This window comes from Odocoileus virginianus, chromosome 6 (genome assembly GCF_023699985.2).
Source record: "Odocoileus virginianus isolate 20LAN1187 ecotype Illinois chromosome 6, Ovbor_1.2, whole genome shotgun sequence".
NCBI classification, from domain to species: Eukaryota; Metazoa; Chordata; class Mammalia; order Artiodactyla; family Cervidae; genus Odocoileus; species Odocoileus virginianus.
In genome coordinates, this window is record NC_069679.1 from 71,394,776 (window position 1) to 71,420,268 (window position 25,493).

Here is a 25,493-nt window from a genome sequence, read left to right on the forward strand (position 1 = left end):
AATCTACTTCCTTGCCTTTTCAGACTTCTAGATGCCACCTACATTCCTTGGATGGTAGCCCCTTCCTTTGCAGCATCACTTCACCCTCTGCTTCTGCTGTCACATCTCCTACTCTGACTCTGACCATCCTGCCCCCTCTTTTAAAGACCCTTATGATTACATCAGGCCCATCTGAATAACGTAGGAAAAGCTCTCGATATCAAGTTCATTAACTTAATCACATTAACAAAGTCCTTTTTGCCATGTAAAATAACATGTGCACAGGTTCCAGGGATTAAGCTATGTGCATCTTTGGGGTAGGATAGTATTAGTCTGTTTACCACCATACTATTGTAGAGTCTTTACACTATTCGCCAAGCAGTATAATATCACTTGAAGGTAAACTATAATTAGTTAAACATGCATACTATAAACACCAAGCAAACATTAAAATAACAAAAGAATTTTAGTTAATAAGCCAAAAAATGAGAGAAAATGCAGTCAAAAAATTTAATTAACCCCTGAAAGAAAATGAGAAAAAAGGAAACAAACAGATGGATAAATAGGAAACAAATAGCAAAATTATTTTTTTATAGCTAGGATTTAAACCTAACTATAAAAATAATCACATTAAATTTAAATGGTCTAAATACCCAAATTAACAAAACAAAGATCATCAAATTACATTTAAAAAGTAAGACATAGCCAAATACTTCCTATTAAAAAAATCTACTTTTAACATAAAGTCTCAAATAGGTTAAAAGTAAAAAAATGAAAAAAATACACCATATTAATGTTAATCAAAGTAGAACTGGAATGGCTATATTAATATTAGAGAAAGTAAATTTCAGAATAAAGAATATTAACAGATTTCAAGGGTCATTACAAAATGACAAAGCAATCAATTTATCAAGAGAATGTAATAATCCTAAATGTTTATGTATCTAATAATAGAGCTTCAAAATATATGGAGCAAAAACTAAAAGAATTACCAGGTGAAATAGTAAAACTCAATTTCAGTCAGAAATTTCAATTTATTCTCTTGATAATTTACAGAACAAATATAAAAATTAGTATGAATGTAGAAATTTTGAGCACTACTATTAATAACTTGATTTAATTGATATTTATAGGACATTCCAACTAACAACAGGAAAATACACATTCTTTTCCAGATTAAAGAGAACATTTATCCAAGACAAGCCATATTCTGGGCCATAAAACAAGTCTCAGTAAATTTAAAAGGATCCAAGTCATACAGAGCATTCTCTGACCATATGGTATTAAAGTAGAAATAAATAAAAGGCATATCTCTGGAAAATCTCCCAACTGTTTGGAAACTAAATAACATACTTCTAAATAATTTATGGACAAAAGAAGAAATAAAATGGGAAATTAGAAAACATTTCAATTGAATAAAATGAAAACAATACCAAAATTTATGAAATGAGGCTAAAGAATGAGTTAAACTCTCATTCTTAGGGAGAAATTATATTACAAAAGAAGAAAGACTGCAAATCATTGACTTCAGTTTCTACTTTGAGAAATAAGCAGAAGAGCAAATTAAATCCAAAGAAAATAGAAGAAAGGAAAACTAAAGATCAGAACAGAAACTATAAAATATAAAACAGAAAAATTTGAGAAAATCACTTGCACCAAAAGCTATTTCTTTCAAGAAATCAATAAAATTGATAAACCTCTAATCAGACTGATCAGTTGAAAGAAAAAATTCAAATTTACCAATATAAGGATTAACAGAGGACATACCACAACAGATTCTACACATAATAAAAAGATACTACAACAACAGTATGAACAATCTTACGCAACACATTTTGCATAACTTAGATGAGATGGACATGTCCCTTTAAGTCACAAACTACCAAGGCTCACTGATGATGAAATAGCCTGAATAGCTCTATATATCTATTGAAGAAATTAAATTTAGGACTTCCCTAGTCGCACGGTGGGTAAGAATCCACATGTCAGTGCAGAGAGACAGGTTCTATCCCTGGTCCGGGAAAATTCCACATGCTGCCAAGCAACTAAGCCCATGTGCTACAACTACTAAGCCCAAGTGCCCCAACTATTAAAGGTCGTGCGCTCTGGGGCCTGCAAGCCACAACTACTGAGCCTGCATGCTGCAGCTACTAATATCAATTCTACATATAAACTCTTCCACAAAACTGAAAAGGATAGGAGTATATCTACCTAAAGAAACAAAAGACCTATACATAGAAAACTATAAAACACTGATGAAAGAAATCAAAGAGGACACAAATAGATGGAGAAATATACCATGTTCATGGATTGGAAGAATCAATATTGTCAAAATGGCTATACTACCCAAAGTAATCTATAGATTCAATGCAATCCCTATCAAACTACCAACAGTATTTTTCACAGAACTAGAACAAATAATTTCACAATTTGTATGGAAATACAAAAAACCTCGAATAGCCAAAGTAATCCTGAGAAAGAAGAATGGAACTGGAGGAATCAATCTGCCTGACTTCAGACTCTACTACAAAGCCACAGTCATCAAGACAGTATGGTACTGGCACAAAGACAGAAATATAGATCAATGGAACAGAATAGAAAGCCCAGAGATAAGTCCACGAACCTATGGTCACCTTATCTTCGACAAAGGAGGCAAGGATATACAGTGGAAAAAAGATAACCTCTTTAACAAGTGGTGCTGGGAAAACTGGTCAACCACCTGTAAAAGAATGAAACTAGAACACTTTCTAACACCATACACAAAAATAAACTCAAAATGGATTAAAGATCTAAATGTAAGACCAGAAACTATCAAACTCCTAGAGGAGAACATAGGCAAAACACTCTCCGACATAAATCACAGCAGGATCCTCTATGACCCACATCCCAGAATTTCAGAAATAAAAGCAAAAATAAACAAATGGGACCTAATGAAACTTAAAAGCTTTTGCACAACAAAGGAAACTATAAGCAAGGTGAAAAGACAGCCCTCAGATTGGGAGAAAATAATAGCAAATGAAGCAACAGACAAAGGATTAATCTCAAAAATATACAAGCAACTCCTCCAGCTCAACTCCAGAAAAATAAATGACCCAATCAAAAAATGGGCCAAAGAACTCAACAGACATTTCTCCAAGGAAGACATACAGATGGCTAACAAACACATGAAAAGATGCTCAACATCACTCATTATCAGAGAAATGCAAATCAAAACCACAATGAGGTACCATTATACGCCAGTCAGGATGGCTGCTATCCAAAAGTCTACAAGCAATAAATGCTGGAGAGGGTGTGGAGAAAAGGGAACCCTCTTACACTGTTGGTGGGAATGCAAATTAGTACAGCCACTATGGAAAACAGTGTGGAGATTTCTTAAAAAGCTGGAAATAGAACTGCCATATGACCCAGCAATCCCACTTCTGGGCATACACACCAAGGAAACCAGATCTGAAAGAGCCACATGCACCCCAATGTTCATCGCAGCACTGTTTATAATAGCCAGGACATGGAAGCAACCCAGATGCCCATCAGCAGACGAATGGATGAGGAAGCTGTGGTACATATACACCATGGAATATTACTCAGCCATTAAAAAGAATTCATTTGAATCACTTCTAATGAGATGGATGAAACTGGAGCCCATTATACAGAGCGAAGTAAGCCAGAAAGATAAAGACCATTACAGTATACTAACACATATATATGGACTTTAGAAAGATGGTAACGATAACCCTATATGCAAAACAGAAAAAGAGACTCAGATGTATGGAACAGACTTGTGGACTCTGGGAGAAGGCGAGGGTGGGATGTTTCAGGAGAACAGCATTGAAACATGTGTATTATCTAGGGTGAAACGGATAACCAGCTCAGGTTGGGTACATGAGACAAGTGCTCGGGCCTGGTGCACTGGGAAGACCCAGAGGGATCGGGTGGAGAGGGAGGTGGGAGGGGGGACTGGGATGGGGAATACATGTAAATCCATGGCTAATTCATATCAATGTATAACAAAAACTACTGTAATGATGTAAAGTAATTAGCCTCCAACTAATAAAAATTAAAAAAAAAAAAAAAAAACTGAAAAGGAGAGGATATTTCCCAACTCATTAAATGAAGCCAACACCATCCAAATACCTAAACCAGACAGACACAACAAGGAGAAGAAAAAAAAACTATAGACCAATATCTATCATAAAGATAGATGCAAAAGTTCTAATTAAACTTTAGCTAAGTGAATCTGACAATATATAAAAAGGATAACATGTCATGACAAAGTAGGGTTTACCCTAGGAACACAATGCTAATTTAACATTCAAAAACCAACCAATGTAACTCATCATATTAACAATTAACAAAAGCAAAACCACATGATCATCTCAATAGACTCAGCAAAATCAATTGACAAAACCAATACCAAATACTGATGTAAATAACTGTCAAACTAGAAATAGGAGCATGCTCAATTTGATAAAGAGCAACTAAAGAACCTACAGCTGGGACTCTCCTGGCAGTCCAGTGGTTAAGACTCCATGCTTTCACTGCAAGGGGCCAGGGTTAAATCCATGGTTGGAGAACTAAGATCCTGCATGCTGTGTTGTGCAACAACAACAAAAAAAAACTACAACTAGCGTCATACTTAAAAATGAAAGAATGAATGCTCTCACTGTTAGCATCAGGAACCACAAAAGGATGTTTACTCTTACCATGTTTACTTAATATTGTCCTGGACATTCCAGTACAATACTTGTTATTTTACATAGATAGTAATTGTCATTTTACATAGACAATACAGTACTTGTTACTTTACACAGACAAGTAAAATAAATAAAACACATCTATATTGAAAAGCTTGTTCATTCACTAGCATAATCAGCTATAGAGAAAATGCTATGCAATCTATAGAAAGCTACTAGAACTAATAAATGAGTATAGCAAATTGTAGGACACAAGTGAATACACAAAAATAATTGCATTTCTGTACACTAGCAAAGAAAAATCAGAAAATTTAAATTTTAAAAATCTATTGATAATATTATCAAAAATATTAAGTATATAGAGATAAAGCTGACAAAAATGTGAAAGACCTGTACACTGAAAACTAAAAGTGATTGATCAGAAAAATTAAAAAGAGTAATAATAAATGGGGAGATACATTATATCCATGGGTTGGAAGATTCAACATTAAGAAATGTCAGTTTTCCCCAAGTTGATCTATAGACTCCACACAATCTCAGTCAAAATTCCACCATGTTTTTTGTAGAAACTGACAAATTGATTATAAAATTCATATGGAAGTGCAAATAAACTAGAGTAGCCAAAACAACTTCAAACAAGAAGGACAAATTTGGAGAGGTCTTGAATCTAATGTATATAAAGAACTATCTATTTTCATCAATAAGAAAACCAACAAACAACCAATTTTAAAATGGTCCAAGGATTTGAACATTTTACCAAAGGATGGTAAAATAAACACATATAAAGATGTTCAACATCATTAGTTAGGGAAATACTAAGTAAAACCACAATGAGATACCACTGTATAAAAATAAGAATAGCTAAAACTTTAAAAAGTTGACCATACCAAGTGTTAGTGAGAATATAAAGGAACTGGAACTCTTGTACATTGTTGGGGTGGATATAAAATGATAAAACCACTTTGAAAAACAGCCTGACAGTTTCTTAAAATGTAAAATACAGACCTTCCTTATGACATAGCCATTACACTCCTAGGTACTTTACCAAGGAGAAATGAAAGTATATGTCCATGTGAAGACCTACACACAAATGTTCACAGCAGCTCTATTTATAACAGCCAAAAACTAAAAACAAATCAAAATGTCCATCAACAGATGAATAAACTGTGATGTAGCCATATAATAGAATATTACTCAGCATAAAAAGCAAATAAATCACTGATACATGCTAGAGCATGGATGATTTCAAAATAATTACGCTGAGTGAAAGAAGTCAGGACCCTATCCACCAGTCACCAAAAAAAGTACATACGTATGATTCCAGTATAGAAAGCACGACTGGGGGTTGGGAGAGGTGGAAGGTAGAGGGAGGGGGAAGAAAAGCAGGGACGGATTACAAGTGACACAAGGAAACTTTGGGGAGTCATGGATATGTTCGTTATATTGATTGTGGTGATGGTTTCACAGGTATATACATGTCAAAACTTACCAAATTGCCCGCATTAAATATGTGCAGATTGCTGTATGTCAGTTATAATTCAATAAAGCTGTTAACTTTTTTTTTTTAATAATAAAAGCAACCCAGGGACTTCTGCTTCTGAAAAGATAGAGTAGATATACTCTCCCATATTCTTCCCACTAAGCCCAACTAAAACTCCTAGGCATTGTTTATACAACAAAAATAAGATACTGAAAGGTAAAGAGGATGACCTGCAGGGAGTTTCAGACCCAAGAAACAACAGGGTGGCAAGTTTCTGGGCATTTTTTTGTTTGTTTTAAACACGCCAGACTGAGTTGTAGAAAAGCTGATTATCCAGAAACACCAACAAATGTAGACCCAAAAAAGCCCCAAGAAAATCCTGCTCTCTCTAGCTGAAGGACGAGGGAAGAGGCAGCCCAGCAGGGCATCCTAATATCCTTGCTGGTTTAGTGTCAGAGGAGGTCAAGTGACAGCCCATGGCGGCAGTGGAAGCTATATAGGGACCAGTAATAAGGCGAGCTTCCTCCTCCCAACTGGGGTGGCTTTGGTGAAGGCTTAGTGGGGAGTCCGAACTCCCACCTCCACTCAGAAATAATGAGGTACCCCTACCCCTCTGGGGTGTCAGCAGAGACTGAATGGGGAGCCTGGACCTCCACATCCATCTGACAGTAACAAGGGGCACGTCTCTTCCCCTGTTGGCACAGTGTCGGAGGAGGTGTGTGAAAACAGATGATTTAAATAACATCTGGAGTCTCACAGCATTACAGCCAAAATGTCCAGGATTCAATCAAAATCACTCCTATGAAGAACCAGGAAAATCTCAAGTTGAGTGAGAAAAGACAGCAGACAGCAGCACTGAAACAACACCATGTGTTAGAATTGTCTGACAAGAGTTTTAAAGTCACCATCATAAGAATGTTTCAAACAAATAATTGTTAACACCTGAGACAAATGAGAAACTACAAAGTCCCACAAAGAAATAGAAGATATAAAGAAGAACCACAGGGAAATTTTAGAACTGAAAAACACGATAACGAAAACAAAACAAACCCTCAGTGAAAGGGCTTAACAGCAGAATGAAGAGAATAGATAAAAGAAGTAATGAACCTGAAGAGAATTTAATAGAGGTCATCCAGTAGACTCGGAAAAAAAGGAAGGAGGAGAGGAAGGAGAAAGAGGAGGAAGAGAGAAGAAGGGAGCCTGGGGACTTCTCGGTCTATAACATAAGATTTAACGTTTTGAAGTCCCAGAATTTTCTTTCCCAGTGGGATCCCAGAAGAAGAAGGGAAAAAGAGTGAGGCTAAAAATTATAATCAAAGAAATAATGGTTGAAAATTTTCCAAATTTGGCAAAATATATATGTGTGTGTGTGTGTGTGTGTGTGTGTGTGTATAAAGATTCAAGAAGCTGAGCAAATTCTGAAAAGGATAAACTCAAAGAAATCTACACCAAAACATATCAAAATCAAATTTCTGAAAACTAAAAACAAAAACTTTCAAAATCAATGAGAGAAAAGTGACGCCTCACTTTCAAGAGAAAATAATTTGAATGATGGCAGATTTCTCATCACAAACTACTGAGGCTGAAAGGAAGAAGCAAGACATTTTTTAAGTGTTAAAAAGAGTATCATCTCAGAACTTTATATCCAACAACGAAATAAATATCCTTCAGGCATGAAGAGTGAAATTCCCTGGTTGCCCAGTGGTTAGGATTCTGTGCTTCACTGCAGGGGCACAGGTTTGATCCCTGGCCAAGGAACGAAGATCTCATATGTTGTGTGGGCGTGGCCAAAAAACAAAGACAAAAAAAACAAGAAATAACAGGAAAATCAAGTCACTGTTAGAAGAAGGAAAACTAAGAATTGTTACTATCAGACCTACTTTAAAAGAATGGTTAAAGAAAATACTTAATCAGAAAGGAATTATAAAAGCAGGCATCTTGGAACATCAGAAAGGAAGAAGCAACAACAAAAGAGCAAAGATATGAGTAAATACAATAGACACTTCTCTTAAGTTTTCTAAATTATGTTTGACAGTTGAAGCAAAAATTATAAGTCTGTCTGATGTGGTTTTCAATGTACGTAGAGGAAATGTTTAAGATACTACATTACAAATGCAAGAGGATAAAGGGACCTAAACGAAGAGAGAGGAGGTGGGTGTGATTATAAAGGGCAGGACGAGGAAGAGCTTTGTGGTGATGGACTAGTTTTGTATCTCAATTGTGGTGGTGGTTCCATAAATCTATACATGTGATAAAATGGTATAGAACTACACACATACATTTCACTAGTGTCACTTTTCTGGTTTTGATATTATGCTATAATTACAGAAGATATATCCCTTAGGGGAAACTGGGTGAAGGGTACAAGGGGATCTCTCTGTATTATGTTTACAACTTCCTGTTTATCTACAATTATTTCAAGATAAAAAGTTAATTTTAAAAAGGCAAAGTAATTACATAAAATTAAAAAAAAAAAACAGTAAAACCTAATAAGTGAATACAAAAATGAAACAAATCCAACTGTGTATTGAGTTAACACTACAAACACACTGAGGAACTATTTCAAGCCACCTTAAAACACAGTAATTTGACTCTACATCCTTAATAGGAAATATGCTAAAGACAACAAAAAATTGCAAAGAAAGAAATAAAAACTTCAACCATTTCAGTCACCTTATTGCTGGTAGTCTCATTTTATTCTGATATTGTTGTGTGTCTACTGCAGAATAAAGCAAAAAAACTATGCTGGCATCATAAAGAACCAGTATTCTTTTCAGTGTGGGAGAGAGGAGATAGAGAATGAAGACAGTTAACTTAAAGCTGGGTAAAACTGAATTGAATGGGCAATATCAGTAAATTTAACAATGTGTTTTCTCTTAAAAAGAGAAACAAGAAAAAAGAAACAAGAAATCATATTTCTTAGTTCTGCTCACTGAAAAGTCCTAGAATCAACAACCAGCCCAGGAGCAACAGGCACCACCAGATTGTAGTCTCCAAATAATAGTCTTACAAAGAGGAAATAGGGTTTTTTAAAGAAATAGTTGGTTCAGGGTCTGGGGCAGGATGTGCACAAGATGAGCCTGAAACATGTCCCAATACTAGGATAGCAAGGATGCTACAGAAACTGCTAGGCTGTTTCAATGCACCAGCACTGCTCATAAACCCTACTGTCCAAGGTGAAAGTGCAAGTCGCTCAGTCGTGTCCGACTCTTTGCGACTCCAAGGACTATACTGTACATGGAATTCTGCAGGCCAGAATCCTGGAGTGTGTAGCTTTTCCTTTCTCCATGGGATCTTCCCAACCCAGGGATGGAACCCAGGTCTCCCACATTGCAGGCGGATTCTTAACCAGCTGAGCTGTCCAAAGATGGGGGCAATTTAAGAATTGATAAGAATAATAGCTGCAATGGGTTAAAATTATCCAATATGTTTAAGTCTGTGATTCATGATGGTACTCAAGATAATCATAATAATTTTATTGATCATCTTTGGAGAATACAAGGGAACCAGCTCATTATTTTGAAAACTGATAACTAAAGGGGGAAAATCATTTATCTATACCTTCATATGTGCACTATACCCCACAATAACCAAAATTTTAATAAGGAGATGCTTCTCTTTATAAATGATGTAGACCTAATAAATGAAGAAATAATGATAGCCTCAAATTGAATGTCACCATTTCTGAGCCCTTAATAAAATAAAGCATCTAGGTAATTTTCATCAAGGGCTGCTAACATCAATAAAAGAGAAATACCCAGAACCCATGAGGCTCCTGATGAAAGCACACATCACCACTTAGGAACTGTTCTTGCCCCAAAATTGAACCTGAATCTGTTTCTACCAATGCACAGGAATAACACCATGGGGATGCAATCAGAAAATCCAGACTCTGGGAAACCCTACAGTGCAAACAACCCAGTTTCTTCCACAAGTAACAAGTGAGAGAGAGAGAGACCTACAGATTTAAAGAGACTTAAGAGACACATCAGCCAACTTTCATGTAGAAGTCCTGTTTGGATCCTGATTTCAATTACACGGAGAAATAAATGTTGAGCAAATATTTGATGCTGTTAATGTCTCACTTTTAACTTTGAGTTTTGATAGGTATGGCTTGTATGTTTGTTTATATTCTTACCATTTAGAGATACAGATTGAAAAATTTACAGATGAATAGTATTGCTGTCTTGATTTGCTTCAAAATAACCTGGGTTCAAGGAGGAAAGTGGAAGGTGAGTATAAATGAAATGATTGGCTATGAGTTGATCACTGTTGAGGCTGGGTGAACAATACACAAATATTCATTTTACTCTTCTCTCTATTGTGCATGGCTTTGAAATCTTTTATAAAAAATTATTTTTTAATATACCAGTATAGAGCCAGAAAACTGTGTTAAATTACCTCCCTGACCTCCACCCAGTGGTCTATATTCTGTTCTCTGAAGCCTAGAAGACTAGTATCACAGTAATAATAATAATAATAACAACATCAACAATAACAGGCAGCATTTTTGGAAAACATACTTTGTTGTTTTGGTTGCTTAATCACTAAGTTGTATCCAACTTTTTTGTGACCCCTGGACTGTGGCTCACCAGACTCCTCTGTCCATGAGATTTCCCAGGCAAGAATTCTGGAGTAGATAGCCATTTTCTTCTTCAGGGGATCTTCCCAACCCAGGGATTGAACCCGCATCTCCTGCATTAGCAGGCAAATTCTTTACCACTGAGCCACCAGGGAAGCCTTAGTACATCCTATGTGCTCAACACAGGTTATGAGTTTTTTATGAAGATTTTCACTTAATCCTGACAAAGTCCTAAAGTAGGTACTATTAGTATCCCCATTTTACAGATGAGGAACCGGAGGGCAAGAGGTTTGATGACAAAGCTCAGACTCAAACTGAAATCTGACTTCAGATTTCCAGCTTATAGACACTAAGCTACACCAACACACAGTGTAAAAGGTGAAGCACCTGTCGTGGCCTTAGTCTTCCCTTTTAGGGATTAAACGTCCTGAATTCTTTCACTCTGCCCCTTCCCGCCAGCGTGGCTTCAATGTCCTGCATCGTCCTCGGGGCACGTGCCAAGCTTGAGTTACAGAAGCAGTTGAGTTTCTTGAAAGTATTCCAGGCTCCCTGTACATCCTGTCCCACCTCCACGCCCACCCAGGTGGCAGGGATTTCTGCACAATCTCTGATCAGGGTGGCATGGCTCACCTGGGCCTCGATGCCTCTTCTCCATCCAGATGTAGCAGTTGTTCTGGGCCACCCCGGTCTGCGAGTCCAGAAACGGCAGGCGCACGCTGCGCTCTGCGCACAGGCGGGAGTTGTAACTCCGGCAGTGTTCAATGGCTTCCTTGTAGAACTGGTCCCCGAGCCTGCAGGGAGACAGACAGAGGGGGAATGAGGCCAGGGAAAACCAGAACACACCCAGAAGGAAACTGAAGTCACCCACCCACCTGCCATGGAATATTTTGCAGTTATGAAGACCAAGACAATGGGGATCAAGAGCTTTGGCAAGCAGCAGAATCCAGCTCGGCTTCAGGTCTCCACCAGGTTCTATTTCCTGTACCAGATCCACCAGGGAACTTAGAGACCCCATTAATGGACAAATTAGGACCCCGAGAATAAACCTGGAAAATCCCATGGCCGGAGGACCCTGGTAGCCTGCAGTCCACAGGGTCGCTAAGAGTCAGACATGACTGAGGGACTTCACTTTCACTTTTCACTTTCATGCATTGGAGAAGGCAATGGCAACCCACTCCAGTGTTCTTGCCTGGAGAATCCCAGGGACGGGGGAGCCTGGTGGGCTGCCGTCTGTGGGGTCGCACAGAGTCAGACACGACCGAAGCGACTTAGCAGCAGCAGCAGCAGCAGCAAAAGTAACCTGGGAAGCAGCAAAAGCTTCCCAGGTGGTGCCAGTGGTAAAGAACCTGCCTGCCCGTGCAAGAGACATAAGAGACGCAGGTTTCACCCCTGGGTGGGGAAGATCCCCTGGAGGAGGGCAACCCACTCCAGTATTCTTGCCTGGAGAATCTCATGGACAGAGGAGCCTGACGGGCTACAGTCCATGGGGCTACAAAGAGTCGGACACGACTGAAGTGACTTGGCACACACACAACACAAGAGCAACATGTCCCTGTCCCAGGAAGCAGGAGGTCCCAACTCCAGAATGGGGGTAGCTCTGGTACAACCTTCTACATGGAGTCTACGAGGACATCCAGCTTCCAGAGCCCCCTGCCCCTTAACGCGCCCCATTAGCCACACTTATTCCTCAGTGGTAACCAGCAAGGACACTCCAGATTGGACTGAAACCACCAGCATAGATACAAAGACTTCCATTACAATAGAAGAGAAACACCCTATAGAAAAGACTAGAGGGTCAGAGGAAACACCCTGTAAACAGAGCTATTAGGGGTGAGGAGATGAGGAAGGGCACGCACCAATCTTGTAAAACCACACACTTGAAGAAAAATAACTTTATGATGGAAAACAAATGAAAGAAGCATTTAAAGCAATAACAGCTGAATTTGGGGACTCAAAATAACTCGATTCCAAGAGTTTAATCCACAAATAGAAAGGTTTACTGGTTTCAGGTTTCAGGTAAAAGTTTCAGGTTTACTGGATTGGTGATCTGATTAAGCACAGTAAATTTTCGGTTCCTGAATCTTTGGTATCCTTGGGTGATGCTACTAATTTTAAGATACTGTCCTTTTCAAAGACTAAAAATATAACATTGATATAACTGATTAAATGTAATAAAACACAAACATAATAAGATCAAATACTTAACATAAATGATAGGCACAAGACAGAGGTGAATAAATGGTCCTGGGGATTGCAACTATAATAACACAATGCCTACCAGGTAAAGCAGAGATTCTTAGAGAAGAGAAGGAGGAAAACACAGAAGGAGAAGAGCCACAGGACTTTCAGAGCCAAAAGGGAGACTCAAATAGCTCATTTTGAAGGGACATTATGAATGCCCCCTTTGTTTTGGTCTCTGGAGACACAATGACATTAAAATGGGGAGATGGGGGGGGTCTAAGTTTAAAATATTTCTTAACCAAAATATTTAGAGGAGCAAAAAAAAAAAAAAACAAAAGGAAAAATTTTAATGGATTTGTCTGTCTCCTTTATTTATTTATTTTTTATCCTCTTTATTTTTTTATTAAAGTGTCATTGATGTACAATATTTTATGTTACAGGTGTGCAATATAGTGATTCACAATTTTTAAAGGTTATATTCCTTTAAAAAATATTGGCTACATTATAAAATATTGGCTACATTCCCATATATAAAAGTTTATACATCTTAATTCCCTACCCCTGTCTTGCCCCTCTCTCCTTCCCTCTCCCCATTGGTAACCACTAGCTTGTTCTCTTTATGTGTGAGTCTGCTGCTTTTTTGTTATATTCACTAGTTAGTTGTATTTTTTAGATTCCACATATAGGTAGTTATCTTATAGTATTTGTCCTCTTACTCTTTTTTAAAAGTCAAAGTGTCAGATTCTACCAAAAAGTTTAAAGCAAATTCCTTATTCTGGGAGGATACAATCACTGAAGCTTCTGAAGAGTCTTTTGGAAACTACTAGTGGACAAACCTCCTTTTCTACCTCTGGGCATCTTCCCCCTCACAAGAATGGCATAACAGCTCAGAAATTGTCTAGCAGTTGCAAAACCTAACTGTAATCAAACCATAATAGTCACCCAGCTGACAATGAATTGGGAGGGGGAATGAAAGCCCATCAGAATGCTATAAAACAGAACTGCGCATAGGCTGATGTAATCAAATTAGAAACAAGGATCATGAGATTGATCAAAAATGAAGAACCATTTCCTGGGAAGCATTTGCAACTGTGTCCCACCAGCTTAAATGTCTCCCTCTGCTAAGGCGATGCAGCTGTGTGTAACAGAACCATCGAGGGCAGCTCGGGCACACAGCCTGTCCGGGGTGTCCCGGGGGCTCCACCTTCCCTCCACGGAACAGAGACCAGCCGCGTCACATGGATGAGAACTGACAAGAACACACGACCGAGAGGTGTCCTAAGCAAGGAGCCGTTATCTGGCTTCCCACGATCTTCCGACAGACTGCCAAAAAAGATGTTAACTATTCCAACTCCAGAAATTCTGCTGAAAGAGAACCTGTGGAAGGAAGGAAAGAAGGGAAGGAAGAAAGAGAACGAAAGGGAGAAAGAAAAAAACTGTGCACTAAAATTCATCAACTGGAGAGAAGAGGGTTTCCATTTAGAGAAACAAACTTCTGGAAGCCAATACAAAAGAAATGTACAATATGATCCCAGATGAGATTTCTCTCGATGTGCCCGGAACTCATTTCTAACAGCGTCAATCCCAAAAAAGAGAAACAAGGAGGTGAACTTGCTGACAATGAGAAGTGCATTTGGCCAAGTCCATGCCCCACACCGAATGGAACGAAAAAGTCAAACAAAGTGGCTCGCTGGGTGAAAATTAATTTCATCTTAAATACTTTCCACTTTCATAACATGCAATGTTATTAGTAACAGGCATGCTGAGGGGGAATGTGTATTTTTAAATGTAATCTTTGTGTGAATGATACCTCTCTTATGTAAACAGAAGAGATTTTCTGAGGACTGGAACAACTGTATTGAAGATTGAAGTTACAAAAATATGACAACCATCACCCTTTGCCATCGTCTCCAGGGAAGTCATTTTTAAACAGGCCAGGCGTTGGCAGAGATTCGGAAACAAAAGTTTAAAGCCTTTTTTAAGACACTGGAGGGGAAAAGAGACTTCACCCTCTGATAAATTCAAGCGGCACTTCTCCAAAAGTTAATTAGCCAAAATCTGCACAGGGCTTGCTCTGTTCTCTAGAAGAAAATCAATGGCCAGCTCTCCCTAACCTGTGCAAAGCAAGTTAAACAGGGGAAGGGGAAAATGTCCTTTTCAATATGGTATTTCTTTTTTCTATTGAAGTCCCAGGGGGTACTACTGGTAAAGAACCTACCTGCCAATGCAGGAGACCTAAAGGACGCAGGTTCAATCCCTGGGTTGGGAAGATCCCCTGCAGGAGGGCATGGCAACCTACTCCAGTATCCTTGCCTGGAGAATCCCATGACAGAGGAGCTTGGTGGGTAACAGTCCATGAGGTCGCCTAAGAGTCGGATACCACTGAAGGGACTTAGCACGCGGTCAACTTACAATGTTGTTTACAATGTTGTATTAGTTTCACATGTACAGCAAAGTGATTCAGTTATACAGATACATATATACATATTGTAAATATATATATTTATATATATTCTTTCCCAGATTCTTTTCCATTATAGGTTATTATAAGATATTGAGTACAGTTCCCTGTGCTTATACAGAAGGTCCTTTTTGTTTACATCTTTTAAATGTAGTTGTATGTATATGTTAATCTCAGACACCTAATTTAGCTCTCCCCCCACCCATATGGCATTTCTTTTTAAAAAAGAACTCTACTTGATAGGATCCCAGGGGTGACATTTGCATGAAAGCCGCAAGGGTCAGAGGGAGCCGGGAAAGGCTGACAGTGAGTGATCTACTCTGTGGAGTGGTGACCAGCGCGCCCCCGGGGGGGTCAGGCGCGGCCCAGCCTCAGCCGTCACCTGTCTGCCCCAGACCGAGGGGCTAGACTTTCCCCAGGATGATAGATGTCTTGGGCTCGAAGAAGCTGGTGCAAGGCACAGGAGAAGGATATTCTCACTGACTTCGGGCCACTCAAGGCTGCAATCAGAAGCAGGGAAGGCAGGGGGGACAAACTGCCCGGCTCCCGGCCAGAGCAGGAACCCCCCGGCCTGAGGCTTGGAGCAGAGCTGGCTGTGTTCCGGGGCCTTCGTGAGGGCTCTGTGGGATCCTTAGCCATCCCTTCTGCAGGGGGAGAGCCATCCTACCTCTGAGAGCTTTCCAGGCGCCCTCCTTGAGCATATCTGTGGAGAAATGGATTCCAGGAGCCAAAGAGGATTCAGAGTGGAAAAAAATAAGACTTCTCCAAAATGACTGCCGACGAGGCTCCACATGTGATTTTCAGAGCCTGCCAGACCCCCTCTAAGACAGCCGGCTCCTCATCCTCACGGTTCCACCTCCCTCTCTCAAAAACCATGCCTGTTCTCTCTCTCTTTTTTTTCTGGCCATGCCCATGGCAGATGGGATCCTAGTCCTCCACCACCCCCCAACCCTGCACCAGAGATTGAACCTGCGCCCCCTGCATCAAAAGCATGGAGTCTTAACCACCAGACCACCAGGGACGTCCCCCACCTGTGCACTTAGATCCCACGTCCACTGTCCTGAATGGGCTCTCAGCTCCGACCCTCCAACCCAGACCCCTGGGGCCCCCTCCCTCTTCAGGGTCCCCCCCGTTCCCGTGTGCTGACCTGGGGACGGGCGTCCGGCCCTACCTCACACCTGTGTCCAAAAGCGAAGTCCTCACGTCGGGCCGGAGCCTTGCTCCCTCCCCAGTCTCCAGGCTTCGAGGGGTGGCGGCGGGCACCGGAGGGAACCCAGCCCTGCTTCTCCCAGGCCCGGTGTCCTTGACTCTCCCCTGCCCTTCCTCGCCACCGGTCCCGAATTTTTTCATGTCTCCAGCAGCTCCCCTACCCTCTCTCCTTCCCCGCTCCGTGGCCACTGGTCCCTTCTGGCTGTAAAAATCAGGACCTTGGCCCATCACAGCTATTTGTGCTCAGAAACAGAGATAAGCCGAGATAAGGAGGAGCCCAGGCCTGTGGCAGGATCGCCGGCACCTGGCCTTTTCCTACGGGCTCACTCAGCTGCCCACACGTCCACAGCCATCCCCCACGCACACACACACAGTAAAACTCGGCGCTGCCAACTTGCTACCTTCCTCCTGTTTGCGCTGAAACGTGTTTCCCTCTGACGGTGGCACGGAAAGTCTTCTCCTGCTTGTGTGGTGTTTTATAAGAACTAGCGAGCGGGGGCAATATTTGGCAAGGTGTGGGGGGGGGAGCCTTTTCATTTTCCTCACAGTTAACTGTTCCTAAAGCTGCCCTTGAAAGAAAACCATTGTTTAGTGCTTGCTGTGGACTGAATCGCATCCCCCCCATCTCTGAAATTCAGGTGTTGACGCCACAATGGATGGGATTTGGAGATGGGACTTTGGGAGATAATTAGGTCCTGAGAGTAGAGCACCCAGGATGGGATTCACGCCCTTAGAAGAAGAGATGCGAGAGCGCTCACTTCCTCTCTCTCTCCACCCCCTCTTCCCCGTCTCTCTCTCTCTCCCACCTCTCTCCTCTCTCTCCTCTCTCTCTCCCCCCTCCTCTCTCTTCCCCCTCTCCACCCCCCTCTTCCCCCTGTCTCTCTCTCTCTCCCCCTCTCTCCTCCTCTCTCTCTCTCCTCTCTCTCTCTTCCCCCTCTCTCCTCTCTCTCTCCCCCCCCCTCTTTCTTCCCCCTCTCTCTCCCTCTCTCTCTCTCCCCTCTCTCCTGCTTTCTCTCTCTCCCCTCTCTCTCCCCTCTCTTCCCCCTCTCTCCTCTCTCTTTCTTCCCCCCCTCTTTCTTCCTCTCTCTCTCCCTCTCTCTCTCTCTCCCCTCTCTCTCCCCTCTGTCTCTCTCTCCCCCCTCTCCCTTCCCTCTCTCCCTCTCCTCTCTCTCCCTCCCTCCGTCTGGGTCTCTCTGTCTCTGCCATGTGAAGACACAGCAAGAAGGCAATTATCTGCAGCCAGAGAAGAGGGCCCTCAGCAGACCTCACCTACACCATGCTGCCACCCTGATCTCGGACTTCCCTGCCATCAGAACTGTGAGAAGTAAATGTCTGTTGTTTAAGCCACCCACTCCATGGTCATTTTGCTAGAGCATCCCCAGTTAAGACAGAGTTTATTATATAAAATAAAGACTCAGGACTTCCCTGGTGGTGCAGTGGTTAAGAATACACCTTGCCATGGAGGCTCTGGGAATGGGCTAGAAAGTAAAGAGTCTGCCTGCAGGGCAGGAGACCTGGGTTTGATCCCTGGGTCAGCAAGATCCCCTGGAGAAGGGAATGGCAACCCACTCCAATATTCTTGCCTGGCGAATCCCATGTACCCAGGAGCTTGGCGTGCTACAGTCCATGGGAGTCACAAATAGACATGACTGAGTGACTTTTACTTTCACTTTCACTTTGCTATGGAGGGGACAAGGGTTCCATCCCCGGGCGGGGGGGGGGAACTAAGATCCCACATGCCACAGGGCAACTAAGCCAGTGCTCCGCAACTACTGAGCCCTTGAGCTAAAACTACTGAGCCTGAGTACCACAACTACAGAGAATCCCACGAATCTCAGCAAAGATCCCACATGCTGCAGCTAAGACCCAACGCAGCCAAATGAGATAAATAAATATTTTAGAATAAATGAATAGAATAGGAAGAGCTATAGAGCTGAATACAACTGAGCACACACTCACACAGAGAGAGAGTGAGTAAGAGAGAGAATCAGTCCCCTTCCTCCTCATTCTGTCTTCTTCCAGCAAAAATAATAATACTATTAATAACGTCATTTTCAACTCAACTCAATGTTTAATATTTGTCTCCCCCGCTAGACTATAAACTCCCTGAGGGCAGGGCCACTACACACAGCCACTTAGTTTTTGCACTAAACCACATGAGGGGGTGCCTTTCATATTAAACTTCAGTGTGAACGGTACTCCCCAGAGCCCTGCATAGCTGGCCTTTTCACCGATTCACTTCCAACATCTGGCACGGAGCCCAGCACACAGTAGGTGCCCAAAACTTCTTTGTTGAATTGCTTTCAACAACTCATATATCACTCACTTACGGTAGATGTTTCCATCAAAGAGCAGTGCTTCCTGCCACTGGGTTCCCCTCTGCCTGAGCAGGCTGACTGCCCTCCACGTGATGCACATACACACAACAGCCACCACTGCAGCGTCTCTGAGGCTGGCAGGTGCCCACCCAAAGCTCCCTCCCAAGACATTAGCCAGCAGGGTGGAGGGGCCAGCCCCCAGCATCAAGGAGAACAGAGCAGACGCTGCACAAGGATCTTGGGAATCAGAGCCTGCCCCCAGAGCAGAGACCACATCTGGCTCTATCCCTAGGCCCAGCACAGAGCTTGCTGTGTTGGGTTGATGATGGAGGAATGAGTAAATGGGTAAATGAATCAGTCCTTATCTGACCTCCCTGTGTACACGAAGCAGACAGGCCTTCTCTCAGCTCAGTTCAGTTCAGTCGCTCAGTCGTGTCCGACTCTTTGTGACCCCATGGACTGAAGCACGCCAGGCCTCCCTGTCCATCACCAACTCCCAGAGTTTACCCAAACTCATGTCCACTGAGTCGGTGATGCCATCCAACCATCTCATCCTCTGTCATCCCCTTCTCCTCCTGCCTCCAATCCCTCCCAGTATCAGGGTCTTTTCCAATAAGTCAGGTCATCGCATCAGGTGGCCAAAGTATTGGAGTTTCAGAATCAACATCGGTCCTTCCAACGAATATTCAGGACTGATTTCCTTTAGGATGAATTGGTTGGATCTCCTTGCAGTCCAAGGGACTCTCAGGAGTCTTCTCCAACACCACAGTTCAAAAGCATCAATTCTTCTGCGCTCAGCTTTCTTTATAGTCCAACTATCACATCCATACATGACTACTGGAAACACCATAGCCGTGACTAGATGGACCTTTGTTGGCAAAGTAATGTCTCTGCTTTTTAACATGCTACCTAGGTTGGTCATAACTTTTCTTCCAAGGAGTAAGCGTCTTTTTTTTTTTTTTATGGCTGCAATCACCATCTGCAATTATTTTGGAGCCCAAAAAAATAAAGTCTGACGCTGTTTCCACTGTTTCTCCATCTATTTGCCATGAAGTGATGGAACCGGATGCCATGATCTTTGTTTTCCGAATGTTGAGACTTAAGCCAACTTTTTCATGCTCCTCTTTCACTTTCATCAAGAGGCTCTTTAGTTTCTTCACTTTCTGCCATAAGGGTGGTGTCATCTGCATATCTGAGGTTACTGATATTTCTCCCAGCAGTCTTGATGCCAGCTTGTGCTTCATCCAACCCAGCACTTCTCATGATGTACTCTGCATATAAGTTAAATAAGCAGGGTGACAATATATAGCCTTGACATACTCCTTTTCCTATTTGGAACCAGTCTGTTGTTCCATGTCCAGTTCTAACTGCTGCTTCCTGACCTGCATACAGATTTCTCAAGAGGCAGGTCAGGTGGTTAGGTCAGGCCTTCCCTGGACTCCAACAAAATATTTTACTCAGAACCCTTCCTCCCCACCTATCTGGACTTTTCTTGCCTCCTGTCCTTGGCCTGGCTGATCTCACCCTGTTCAAGGGCTGGCTGAAGCCCCGCCTCTTCCAGGAAGCTTCCCCAGTTATTCCAGCCAGTGGTTCTTGCTCTCTGCCTCTCTGAGCTCCTTAATTGTCTCACTCATGCTTGGCCAGTCTCTACCACTGTCCTTCTTTCTCCCCACCCATCTTGAAGACAGGGACTAAGAGGTCTATACTTCTGTGCTACCCCACCAAGCACTGTGCTGAGAATGTAGAAGCTTGTGATAACTATGGATTGCTTGATGGAAATGTCATGCCATCCTTAGCAAGCTCATGGAAATGTCACAGCTGAGGGATGCTAGGGGGCCCTCTTTCTTCAGATGAAAATGAGGTGAGCCTGAAGTTATGTGGCTTCTCTAGGGCACAGGATTAGGCATCTGAAAACAGAGATCCTATAAGTTCAAATCCTACTGAATTCTCTTCATCCTCTTTAAAAAGGTCACTTCAGCTCTCGAGATTGTATTTCTCCATCTACAGCATTCACGCCAAGATGCAGAACTAACGCTCCTCTTCTCTGAACTCCCTGAGTAGCTCACTGAATGCCGCGCTGTGCTATCATCAGACCACCCCCAGGAAGGCTAGCTCTGGCGATTCAGGAAACACCCCTTCTGTGCTTATCAAGAATGCCATCACCCCTCCTTCCAGAAGAATGATCTAGGGCAGTGGTTCTCAAACTTTGGTTTTGTGTCAGAATCAATGCAGGCGGGAGGGTGGGTGGCAGTGATGCCGGAGCGCGCACGTAATCCAGACGTCTGGATATTTGACAGATCCCCCAGCAATTCGGAGAACAATGAAAATCGGGTTTTGTTTTTTTTTTAATTACGTACATTCACACTGTTTCTGTTTTTTATTTATTTATTTATTTATTTATTTATTTATTTATTTGGCTGCATCGGGTCTTAGTGCGGCATGCAGGATTTCTGTTGGGGGCGCACGGATTCTCCAGCTAGGGTGCACAAGCTTAGTTGCTCCACAGCACGTGGGTTCTTATGGGTTCTTAGTTCCCTGACCAGAGATCGAACTCGAGTCCTCTGCCTTGCAAGGCAGATTCTTAACCACTGGACGACCAGGGGTGGTCCCAAGATTCACTGATTGAAGTACAGCTTCCCTAGCCTGAAAAGCAAGGGCACAAACAAGGGAGCCCTGTGATACTCTTCAGCCATGTTTTAATACCAGAGTGCGAAACCCTGGTTAACTGACTGTAACTCAGCTTGTTTTGTTCCTGTGGGAGATGTTTTCAGGCAACGGGCATGGATTAACCTGGCATCACTCAGCTGCAGCCGATGAGTCCCACAGAAGTCCTCATCTCTCACAAAGCACCCATGAGACCTGGTCGAAGTAATTGTACAGAGACCCTGACTTCCTTCGGAGAAGGCAACGGCACCCCACTCCGGTACACTTGCCTGGAAAATCCCATAGACGGGGGAGTCTGGTGGGCTGCTGTCTATGGGGTCGCACAGAATCGGACACAACTGAAGCGACTTAGCAGCAGCAGCAGCAGCAGCCTGACTTCCTTAGAGTGGTCCCTCTGGAGGTGACCCTGACCTTTCTAACATCACAGGAAAGGTGTCTGGGGGCCGAGGGTATCGCCTTACAAAAGCAAAGTCAGACGAAGAATCTGAACCCTAAAACTCCCATCATGGCCCGAAACGCCACTCAGTCTGATGTTCAGGCCTGCTAGACCCAATAAATCGCTTTTCCGGCATCTACTCTGGTGAAGACTTTCAGGGACTTATTATGCAAAGCTGCCTAAGCAAGACGGAATTTATATTGAACCTGGCCATGATTTCTGAGCTGCCACTGGGTGTTCTGATGACATACACAACTCGGGGTGGAAGTCAAGGGGCTGCCAAGGACAGGAGACTGGAGGCAGGAGGAAAACAGAGTGATTCCTTCCAGTAAATAATGGGAGGGTGGGGGCGGGGAGTCGGAAAAGGAGGATGCTCTGGGGAGGAAGAAGACCACCGCTTTTCTGGTGTCCAAGGTTTGCCTTTCAAATGGCATCCAGACGTGACAAAATAAATCTCTCCTCTGGAGCCTAAAGAATGTGTAGAATGCAATTAACTTTCAAAACTGGGGGAGGGGGGATGCTTTATCTAGGGTGAAGCATACTTAGAAAACACACACCCATCACAGAAACTTCATTGATTGAGCAAGTACCTTTAGTTTCCCTGCTTCACAGACTGAGTCTTCTCTGAAACCCAGCTGTGTGCTGGGCACCAGCATGCTGTCTCCCGAGTGTGATTGTCAGGAGAAGCCAACCATGGATTAGAGTCAAGTCTTAGGCAAACACATCCTTAGACCCCATCTTTCCCGCTGGAGTAACAGAGCCTCAGCGCTGCCCTCCCCAGTAAAAGGAATATTCGTCTGGCATTTAAAATACAGCCATGGAGAACACGTGCTCTGTGGTCAATTCTCAATGCAGTAGACCAAGTGATCTTTTTAAAATGAAATCTGATCATGACATTCTCCTCCTTAAATCCCTCCAATGGCCTTGAGTGCACTTAGAATATAATGTGAACAACTTTCTGTGGCTATATGGCTGTGCCCAATTTTCCTACTTCATCTTGTCTCCTGCCCCCTCTTCCCTGCTGGACTCCTCACTGCACTTCTTCTGTCCCTCTAACAAACCAAAATCACCTCACCTCAGGACGTTTGCACATGCTTGTTTCCCATTTCTGGTATACATTTCTGCCAGATCTTCTCGTGTCTGGCTTCTCTTTCATTTAATCTAGGGTAGCCCAACCTACTCCCCTCTTGTGCTAACCCTTACTATCTCATATTCTTTTTTTTTTTTTCAAACTATCTGCCACTCTCCAAAAAAGTTTCTCTGTTTTCTCTTGGCCTGCTGATCATTACCACATAACAAAACTGTGAACACTGGATGAGCAAGGTCTTTATCTCCCTGCCTACAACTGGATGCCCTACACATAACACAGGATTGGGCACATAGGAAATGCTCATCAGATAACACTGAACAAACGCAGAAAGATCCAGGCCACCCTGCAGCAGAGAGTTTGCAGGGTGTGGAAGCCCAGCCTTCCGGGGGACCAGAAGGTCAGTGCTAGGGAGAGGATCCCAGCAATGCAAGAATCACACCACCATCTTTTCACTTGTGATCTTCCCAACACACTCAGAGGGTTAGACAGTGGGGGAGTCTACTGTTCATGCCCAAATCCTGCTCATGACCCCACAATGCCACCTACACAACCCAAAGCCTGAAGAGAAGGGGGGCCAAGTGGATAAATGTTTCCATTCATGACATCAACCACTCCTTTCTATGCCCAAAAAAGGACATTCTAGGACTGATATTGGCGCTGTAAAGTAGCGGTGGCCAGAACATGGTCTCCAGAGTAATTTTACTCCAGTTCTCTGAAAGGGCCTCTCTCTGAATTAACCTCCTCTGCTTGTTCTTTCTTAAAGGGCAGATCCATGTCCTCGTCCAGAGCCCAGAGCGCACGGATGGTGGCCGGGGCAGGATCAGCATGGGGGTGGGGAAGCACCACTGGACGGGAAATCAATGGGAAACTGAAGGTCATCTGGAGGGCGCTGTCTCCCCATCATGCACCTGCTGGGATGGGATTTGTGGTCCTGACCCCGCTTGGGGGCCTCTGCCCTCCTGTCAGAGTTGGTTAAAATCAGCCTGCAGAAGCAAACGCCCTGCAGACCGAGTGATCTCTGGGCTGTCCTTCTAAGGGACATCAAGCCGAACAAAGGAGAACTGAGTCTCATTTAACCTGCTGCAAGGTTGAGAATCACCCCAATTTCTCTTGACAGCCCCCTGGGAAAACAGTCTCAGGTCTGCTGTTTTTGGAGGTACAAAGCTGTAAACCTTTTAATAAGGACAGAGTGAAGCCAGGCTAATATGACCAGACTGTCCTGAAATTTAAATTCTCTGGTGGAAGAGGTAGAAATATCTTGAAAACTCAAAACCAAACTGAAAGGTAGGTGCATTCTAGAAATACCTAAGCATACCCTCATGACCTCTACATCCCAGGATAATGACAAAGGACATCAAAACCTCCATCCTGCTTGAAGGAGGTCTGTTTTTCTTCCCATCCCGACAAGTATTAGGAAACATGACTGCATTTAGAACCTGCTTCTCCTTTCCTCATGGACCTATTTTCCCAAGTCTCCTCCCTTCCTCCCTCCCTCCTTCCTCCCCTCCTCCCTACCTCCCTCTCCCTCCCCTCCTTCCTTCATTCCTTTTTCCCTCCCTTCCTCTCCTCCTATGCCTTTCCCCATCTTCCTCCCTCAGTCTGTCTACCTCATTAAGAGTCAGTTAACATATAGGACAGGAGAAAAGCATTCAGGCCACACCTGCAACCCAAAAGTTGAAGATGAGTCTGGTATAAAAATGAGGATGAGGGACTTCCCTGGCAGTCCAGTGGCTAAGAATCTAAGTTTCCACTGCAGAGGGCAATTGGTTTGGTTCCTGGTCAGAGAACTAAGATCCTGCATGCCACACACAGTATGGCCAAAAAAAAATAAAAATAACTCTGAGCTTCTAAGATATCCTTCAAAAAATAAAATAAATTTTTTAAATGAAAAAAATAAAAACGAGGAGACACCCTCTACATATTTACAGAGGAATAACAACATGATAATGATCATGAAAATAATAGTGGCAAGGTTTCCATTTATTGGGCACTTACTGTGTATGCCAGGCACTGTTCTAAGCACTTCATATGCATAATCTCATTTCATCCTCACAACAACCCCATCTTAATATTTCTTCCTATTCCACAGATTAGAAAACTGAGGCACAGAGAGTTTTAAGTGATGTGCCTAGGGTTTTAAGTGGTGCTGTGAAGACAGAAGCCCAGGCAATTTCAATGCAGAAAACCTCGCTCTTGGCCACTACGCTATCAGCTCCCATGGGGACACCGCTACCGCTTCACAGAGAGTAAAGCCTCCAGAACTAGAATGACTTGAGCAACACTTCCTTTTTTGGAGGCATCTGGCTTCTCTAACATCATCACCAGTTTTCTGGGTAATCTTAGTTATTTCTCTTTTGGGAGCCTCTGCCAAATAGTGCAGAGGTAAACTGTCTTGTAACAGA

The 25,493-nt window shown here is 42.7% G+C and overlaps 1 protein-coding gene across 5 annotated transcripts in view; it reads right to left on the reverse strand.

Moving 5' to 3' along the window:
- Nucleotides 1–25,493, reverse strand: part of DPF3 (double PHD fingers 3) — a 289,836-nt gene that overhangs the window by 159,493 nt on the left and 104,850 nt on the right. For 2 of the 5 annotated variants that reach the window (XR_011488366.1, XR_011488365.1), the window contains exons 1-2: nt 16,546–16,749; nt 11,363–11,523 (exon numbers count right to left, since the gene is read on the reverse strand). Coding sequence is in view for 3 of the 5 variants with exons in the window: in XM_070469582.1 (XP_070325683.1) it covers nt 11,363–11,523; nt 16,546–16,724 (340 nt within the window). In the remaining 2 variants the exon portion in view is untranslated. Of the gene's footprint in view, nt 1–11,362; nt 11,524–16,545; nt 16,754–25,493 lie in introns of those variants that run through there. The other 3 variants (XM_070469583.1, XM_070469584.1, XM_070469582.1) reach the window with 2 other exon arrangements.